This window comes from Neophocaena asiaeorientalis, unplaced genomic scaffold, assembly GCF_003031525.2.
Source record: "Neophocaena asiaeorientalis asiaeorientalis breed wild unplaced genomic scaffold, Neophocaena_asiaeorientalis_V1.1 scaffold681, whole genome shotgun sequence".
In the NCBI taxonomy this organism is placed as follows: Eukaryota; Metazoa; Chordata; class Mammalia; order Artiodactyla; family Phocoenidae; genus Neophocaena; species Neophocaena asiaeorientalis.
Genome location: NW_020172271.1, coordinates 1285419 through 1293101, shown reverse-complemented (window position 1 = coordinate 1293101; position 7683 = coordinate 1285419). Strand labels below are relative to the sequence as shown.

The 7683-nt window shown below is 61.2% G+C and overlaps 1 protein-coding gene across 3 annotated transcripts in view; it reads right to left on the bottom strand.

Moving 5' to 3' along the window:
- KCP (kielin cysteine rich BMP regulator) overlaps window positions 1–7683 on the bottom strand; it is a 45172-nt gene that overhangs the window by 3066 nt on the left and 34423 nt on the right. The window contains exons 21-35 of one of the 3 annotated variants that reach the window (XM_024762596.1): window positions 7527–7676; window positions 7092–7262; window positions 6307–6483; window positions 5524–5609; window positions 5178–5268; window positions 4987–5069; window positions 4811–4904; window positions 3673–3846; window positions 3364–3446; window positions 2673–2793; window positions 1657–1736; window positions 1358–1457; window positions 764–852; window positions 342–444; window positions 96–238 (exon numbers count right to left, since the gene is read on the bottom strand). In XM_024762596.1, the coding sequence (XP_024618364.1) occupies window positions 96–238; window positions 342–444; window positions 764–852; window positions 1358–1457; window positions 1657–1736; window positions 2673–2793; window positions 3364–3446; window positions 3673–3846; window positions 4811–4904; window positions 4987–5069; window positions 5178–5268; window positions 5524–5609; window positions 6307–6483; window positions 7092–7262; window positions 7527–7676 (1745 nt within the window). Of the gene's footprint in view, window positions 1–95; window positions 239–341; window positions 445–763; window positions 853–1357; window positions 1458–1656; window positions 1737–2672; window positions 2794–3363; window positions 3447–3672; window positions 3847–4810; window positions 4905–4986; window positions 5088–5177; window positions 5269–5523; window positions 5610–6306; window positions 6484–7091; window positions 7263–7526 lie in introns of all 3 variants that reach the window. The other 2 variants (XM_024762577.1, XM_024762587.1) reach the window with 2 other exon arrangements.

The window sequence follows — 7683 nt, the reverse complement described above, 5'->3', positions numbered from 1 at the left end:
GACCCGGGCAAGTCCAGCTTCCTCCTTCCCCGGGGCACCCAGGGGGGCGGTGCCAAGTGGCCACCCATCCCACAGCCTCAGACAGCAGCACTCACGGGCCCGCAGGAGAGCGGCGGGCAGCGCTGGCTCTGGCAGCTCACGGCGCCGGCTACGCAGGAGCAACTGGTGCACGCGTCCACGGCCCAGCGCTCCCCGGAGGCCACCTGCCGGCCCTGGTGCGCGCACGACTGGGCGGGGGCTGAGGGGACAGTAAGGGGCGAGGGTCCGCTGCCCATCCCTCACACTGGGTCTCGCTCCCGCCTCCCCCCTCCCTGACCCTCCCCCATCTCCCTAGCCCGCACCTTGGCATCTCTCACAGCACCTGCCAGCCTCCCGCACCTTCACCCAGCCGGGGGGGCAGGAGAGGGCCTGGCACTCTTCCAGGTGGCACTCCACGCGGCCCCGCTGAGGACAGATGCCATGGCTCTAGGGACTTCCGGCAGGGCCTGGAGTCCCTGGCCTCACACTCTCGGAGCCCTTCTGGATCAGGGACTGGGGCGGGAGCCCCCTCTCTCTCTGCCCCTGCCCCACAAGAACAGCCACTTCACGTTCAGGTAGGGGATGAAATGCACCTTCAGCTACCTGCCCTCACAAGGGATGCCCAGAGGGGGCGCCTTTTTCTGATTACCTCGAAGACCCCATATTCTCTGGTCCAGTGACCAGAAGCTCCTCCCTTTATCCATCTCTCAGGTCCTCCACCCTCACCCTCCCACCCCCAGCTCACACGGCAGGTGCAAGTGATACAGTCGTCGCTGGGGTCCCGCCAGCTCTCTCCATCTGCCACTCTCTGGCCCTCAGCTTCCACCACACATTCTGAGGAGGAAGAAATGGGGATGGGAGAGCACTGTCATTCCGCCTGCATGAGCTCACCCTGAAGGCCAGGGCAGGGCAGTGCCCACCCCATCCAATTAGCACCCTGATGGTGTTGATTTCTTCAACCAGCACCATGGCCTACTAGATGGCAGACCCGGCACCAGTGCTCGGGATGTCCAGAGTGTCCCGGAAGCCACAAAAGCCAGAAGCTGGAACTTTCCTCTGGGCCGGCTGCCAGCTCAGCTGTGCGATGCCCTGCTAGTGGGCCTTGGGTCCTTGAGCCAAGCCTCAGGCCAGGCCTTGAGAATCCAGGCTTCATTCCCTGCCTCCCTCTACCTCATGGGTCCCTCCTCCACCCCAACGAACAGCCCTCCCTTTCTACAAAAGAACAAAGCCTGCATTCTGAGTGCACACCCCAGGTTGCCCACTTGGCCCATGGATGCCACCCCTCCTGTCTCCCTCCTGGCTTCGGCTCTGAGGATGCAGAACAAAATTGGGCATGAACCCTGGCACACGGGACAGCAGCTCCCAGGGGGGGTATGGCGCTCCAACAGGGGACAGCTGGGCTCAGGACAGGCCCGGTGAATGCAGAGCCAAGTCAGGTCCTGTGGAAGGGCACAGGAACACGACAGGTAGAGAACAGCAGGGAGGGAGCAGGACCTAGGCAGGATGCGACATTCAGGACAAGTGGGCAAATGTCAGGGGTGAGTAGGAAGTCCAGAGCTGCTGCAGGAGAGGAGTCGCAGCCACAGCCCACAGAGGAGAAGAGGGGGCTTGAGGAATCCCCAAGGCAGGAGGGCTCACCTGGCACTGGCAGGTGTAGCAGGGGTCTGGCGGGGCCAGCTTAGACCCCCGCAGGTGCTCCGTGCAGGGACTCAGCGGCTCTGTGAAGACAAGAACGCAGTATGGGAGATGCTGCCAGGATGGGGGTGGGGGACAAAGCCTAACTGACCCCTTATCCCCCTACTGCGTCCCCAGGCTTTTTGGGACCAGGGCATACTTATGGCCCTAACACCTTGATTCCAGGAATGACAGATCCCTTTTCCTTTTGTTCCAGCAAAGAAAAGTTTGGACTTTTGAAAAGGAACTTTGCTAGGCTGCTAGCATGGAGGGCCTGAAAACGGACAAAGCGTGGCTTCCTCAGCCTGAGGTCACTAAGGAACACTGGGCTGCCCGCCCTGCTCGCCCTCCCACTCATCGTCTGAAAGGAAGCACAATGAGCCAGGTACCCCAGGTTCCAATCCTGGCTCCAGCACTCAGTGCCTGTGCCATTTTGGGCAAATTAATCAACTTCTCTGAACCTCAATTTCTTCATCTGTTAACAAAAGGAGTAATAACACCTCCTCACTGGGTAACTGTGAGAATTAAACATGATGCTGTTTACTAAAAGCACCAAGTACAGTGCGTGGCATGCAGTAGGTGCTTAGTAAATACTGTGCCTTTCCTCTTTCCCTGCAGCAGCACATCCGAACAAGTGTTGACAAGAACACCTCTCCCCACCTCTGTAGCTGGGCGACTCACTGCCCCTCTGGTCCTAATATCCCTGCCCTCAAGAAGCCAGCAGCCAGCACAGCTGCAACCCTGCAGCGCCACCTGCTGGACAAGATGCACCAGGCTTCAGAGTCAAGGGGTCCTGCTAGCTTCCCGTTTCCCCTTCGGGTATTACAGGTCTCACCCTCCAGGGTACAGGTTTCCAGAACAATCCACTGGACTCAGGAAAGGGCTGGGGCTGGGACTGTGAAGGAGGGCTGGCTGGCCCTTCCAGTGTCACTCTGGGGGTGGCAGCCCTGCCCTCTTTCCCCCCCAGTCCGGGGACTCACGGGCACAGGTGGGGCAGCAATGCTGGGGCCCAGGGGGCAGGAGCTGGCTGGCGGGACAGCCCACCAGGCTGGGACACTGCCGCCGGTGACAGCGAAGGCTGGGAGTTCCCTCAGGCTGCAGCTGAATGAGCGAGCAGGGGGTGGGTCCCAGGCCATGGAAGCTGAGAGCCACCCTCTTTCCTCTGGATGCCAGGCTCCTCCATCTGCCTTGGGCAGATCAGACGACAGTGTGCAGAGAGACTGAGCATCTCCTCACCCCATGCCCCAGTCCCCAGAGAGGACAGTGCCTGCTGCCTGCAGTCACTGGGGCCTGAACCTTCATGTGGCCTTTGACCCTTCTGCACTCCCATGCCATCCCCCTCCCCAATCCCATTGCCTAATCTCCTGATCTATGATGTCGATTGCCTGCTCAAAACCCTTTCATTGGCTCACCCTTACCTTTCAAATAGAAGTTCCCCAGTATGGCCCCCAACCAATTCCCAGGCATCTCCCCGCAACCTTCTACCCACACCACCCCACACTCCAGCCAGGAGGGCCCGCCCACTGCCTGCCCCCCCAGACTTGCTGGCCCTGCAGGCTCTTCACCCCAAGCCCCTGCCTCACTCCCTGGCCACAGGGACACACTCCTGACTCCCCACAATGCCTGCTCCCCGCAGGGTCCAGGCTGCCCCTCAGCGTTGCGCTCCCCTACCTCACAGGTGCACACTTCACAGGGGTCTGCGCCAGGCTGGAAGCTCTCCCCGGGCTCATACTTCCGACCCTCATGCTCACAGGCTTGGCAGGGGTTGGGTGGGGGGTTAAGAGCAGAACAGAATCAGGGAGCTTTCAGGCTGGCAGCAATGCCAGGCCCCCCAGCCTCAGAGAATGGGGTGTGCATAAGAATGGGGGCCACTTCTCCTGGAACGACGCATCTCTGCCGCCCAGCCCAGGGCAATGGCAGGGAGATGCTGACGGGGCACTGCCTCCCTGCCCACGCCCCCCCACCCCAGGCTCCCAGTACCAGAGCATCGAGGGCAGCAGTCACGGGGCCCCAGGTGAGGCTGGGCACAGGAGGTGACACACTGGACGCGGGCACAGGTGATGACACCCTCATGACACATGCAGGAGGAACAGGGGCTGTTGGGGGGCTCCCAGCTACTGCCTTCAGGGTGCTCTTCCCCATGAACCAGGCAGCCTGTGTCCGAGGTGGGCAGGGATGAGCTCTGAGTCTGGGTTCTGCATGTCTGCCCCCTCACCCTGGGTGCTCAGTAGGGTATGTGGGTGCCAGGAGGGGTTTCTGCAGGGATATAGTGGAAAGGTGTCCTGGGACAGAACTCCTGCCTGTGATGGAGGGGAAAGACACTGTGTCGGGGTCAGAACACCTGGACTCTAATCCCATTCCTCGTCTGCTTGCTTGCTAGACCCAGTGCCAGGCAGCAGGCACTGTCTCTTATAGCCCAGCGCCAGCAACAGTATCTGGCCTGCAGCAAGTGTGTAATAAATGCACGTGGGATGAATGAGAGGCTCCATCAGTAACCGTGTGCCCAAGGTAACTCAATCTCTACAAGTCTCAGTCTCCCCATCTGTTAAATGGGGATTTCATCTCAGGGCAAGGAGACGCTGACAGTTCCTATACCATGCTGGGCAGTGTACGGGGCGAGGGCTCACACAGGCTAAAAAAGGCCCCTACTCTAGAAACAGATGGCCTAGATGCAAATCTTGACTCTGCCATCTACTGGCTAAGTGACCACGGGTAAGTTATGTTACCTCAGTTTTCTCATCTATAAAATGGGAAAAGTTAATAATAATACCTACTTGTTGAGATCGTTGTGTGCATCAGATGAGGTATGTGTAAAGTGCTTAGCACGTGGTATATGCTCAATAAATGTTAATGATCATTATGAATGGGGCGTGGTTAGGAATGGGCAGCTTCGAGGAGATTCTAATAAGCACCTAGAAGGGGAGACGGTCTGGATAGGCCAGGGGCGGGGATAGGTAGGAAGAGCTGAAGGTGAATGTGGTGAGAGCTCAAGGGCTGAGGTGTGGGAGGGACAGACGGGTGGACAGGGAGGTGGGAAGACTGGAGGAGAGCTGAGGGGAGGGAGGTGGGGCCGATGGAGGGACGGAAACAAGGGAGCAGCCCCACTGGCCAGATGTACCTCTGCAGCGAGGGCAGCAGCTCCCCGGCTCTGTGACCTGGAGTGGGCAGGGCAGAGGTGGGCACTGCAGCCGCTCACAGCTGACCTGGCCAGCCTGCAGGAGATGCCTGGTCAGTGACTTGCTCTCCAGGCCAGCTGACCCCGCCCCTGCCCGCTCTGCCACCTCCCTACCACACCTGACAGCGACAGCGCTCACAGCTGCCTGCGGGCCCCTCAAACTCCTCCCCGTCCTGGTGCTCCCGGCCCTGAGAGAGGCAGCCTGTGGGTGACATGTGTCCTGGGCGGGGGCTGTGCTACCAGTCCAGCGTCAGGTCTGGCAGAGCGGGAGGGGGAGGCGTGGGGGGGGCGGCGGGGCGTGTGTGCTCACTGTGGCAAACAGGGCAGAAGCAAGGCCCTGGGGAGGGATGGGGGCACAGAGCTGGAGCACACGGCTTCTTCCGGCAGCGCATGGAGCCTTCCTGGGGGAGAGAGGTCACGCTGCCACTTCCCATGTCATCACACCCTCAAACCAGGCCACATGCGGCCTCATGGGGGTGTGCCCCTACTGACCTGCCCGGCCCAGACCCCCTCCCTCAGCCCAGGAGGCCTGAGCCCGATCTGTCCTGATGGATGTCACAGGCAGCGTGTACCCTGGGAGGAGGAGACGACCTCTTTCTGGCCAGAGAGGAGGATCAAGGGATGAAGGGCTCCAAGCCCCCAAAGGGCCGCCTCACCTGGCAGGTGCAGATGGAGCAGGTGGGGTCGAGCGGGTCAGGAAGGGTCTCTCCGGGGGCAGCGGTGACCCCATGATAGAGGCATCCTGGCAGAGGGGGGAATACAAGGCAGAGCCGCAATCAGTGGATCCCTCTGCTGACACAGGCACACACACCAACACAGACACACACACACACACAGCCGGGCCTGGGGTCCTCTACCAAAGCTTAGCTAAGAGTCAGAAAGAGTGGTGAGTGGCTGGGAAGGTGAGGGGCGGGAGGAAAGACTTCAGCCAGACCACGGTGGTGAGACTTGCATGCGTGAAACACGGCGGGGGGGACTGAGGGTGGGATCACAGAGCAGGGCCCTCGTGGGAGGAAGATGAGAGGAACGGGCACAGTGGAAATGAAGGCGAGAGGTGGGCTGGGCTCAGGAGGGTGGCTTCTTTAGAAGCCACAGGGGAAGGAAGTTGCCCAAATGTGCTTGGGTGACTCAAGGGCAGTGGAAGCCACTGAATGGCTTGGAGTCTGGTGACGTGCTATTTTGGGAAGGCAGGGAGACAGCTGAAGAGTGGGAAGGTCTGACAGCACAGGGGTGGTTGTGTGGTGCCCTTCACAGTTGGCGCGAGGTGACAGCAGGGACGGAGAGGAGGGCTCGAGTATGGGGTGAGGAACCCCAGGAAAACCCAGTCTGTGGGCTTGCTGCGTGGCTGTCTCGGGGGAGGGGTGACAGTGACCAGACCAGGGGACTCGCAGCCGAAGGGAGGCCGGGAGTTGAGAAGGGCAGTGGGAGGGCAGGTCTACCCTGGCAGGTCGGGCAGCAGTGCCCAGACGGGGTGAGCGGGTGGCTGCAGCCCAGAGGCTCACAGGGCCGGCGGCTACAGTTCACGAAGCCTCCGAGACAGGTACACAGATTGCAGGGCTCTCGGGGATCCGGAAAGTCCTGGCTGCTCAGGTAGGACTCCCATAGGTACTCGCAGCCTTGGAGAGAGGACAGGGAGGGTGGGGGGAGCGGCAGAAATCAGGGAGAGGAGACCAGTCATCCAGCTCTGAGCCTGGGCCTGGCCTGAGGCCAAGGCCTCAAAGACCTGGTGGGGAGGGAAGGGCTCATTCTTGGCCGGTGGGTAAAGGGGTCTGGGGGGTGGCAGTTGGATTGGCCAAAGGGCAAACTTTCTCCCCTTCAGCCTGCAAAGAAGCTCCCTGTCCAGGGCCTTCCCTGTGGTCCAGTGGTTAAGAATCGATCTTGCAATGCAGGGGACGCCAGTTGGATCCCTGCTTGGGGAACTAAGATCCCACATGCCGCGGGGCAACTAAGCCCTCACGCCTGCAACTACTGAGCCAGTGAGCCACAATGCGCCGCAACGAAAGATCCCATGTGCTGCAACCAAGACCCAACACAGCCAATAAATAAATAAATATTACAAAAAAGAAGAAAGCTCCCTGTCCAATCCGTAGGGAAAACCCACACAGAATTTGGTCCAGGGCTTTTGTCTTACGGTAATAAATATTTTTGACCCACTCTAGCGCAGTAAAGATGACTTTGACCCCGCCCTCCTGTCCCCCCACCCGTACAGTTCCCGTCCCCTCACCATCACAGGTAGGGCAGCAGTCACCCCTGGCAGGGAAGGGGCACTGTGCTGGGGCACAGGCCCTGGGCTCGCAGCTGACGCTGCCCTCCCAGCAGAGGCAGACGTGGCACCGGGCAGTGGGCGAAGGGAAGCGCTCGCCACTGGCGAACTCCTTCCCCTGGTACAGGCAGCCTGGGGGGCAGGCGAGGGGCTGGGGGGCCTTGGAGGTGGCGCACCAGGCGCACTACCTCCCGGGCCCTGCGGGCTGGGTGGGCACCGTTCCCGCACTTTCTTAGTGAGAACCCCGCCCCCGGAGGAGCGGGCCAGGAGGAAGGGGGAGAAGGGGTGGCGCCCCGCCTGGAGGTAAAGAGGGACGCAGAGTAAGAGGGGGACGGAGCAGGTGAGGTTCCGGGGTGGAGCTGGAAGGAGTGCGGGCAGGTGCAGTCAGGGCGTTACCGTCACAGGAGGGGCAGCAGGGCCCCTGGCGCGGGTGGGTGCAGGGCGCCGGTGGGCAGGGCAGCAGCTGGCAGGACACGGAGCCGTCGAGGCAGAGGCAGCGGCGGCAGGGGTCGTCGGGCTGGGAGAAGTGCTCCTGGTGGCGGACGGGGACCCC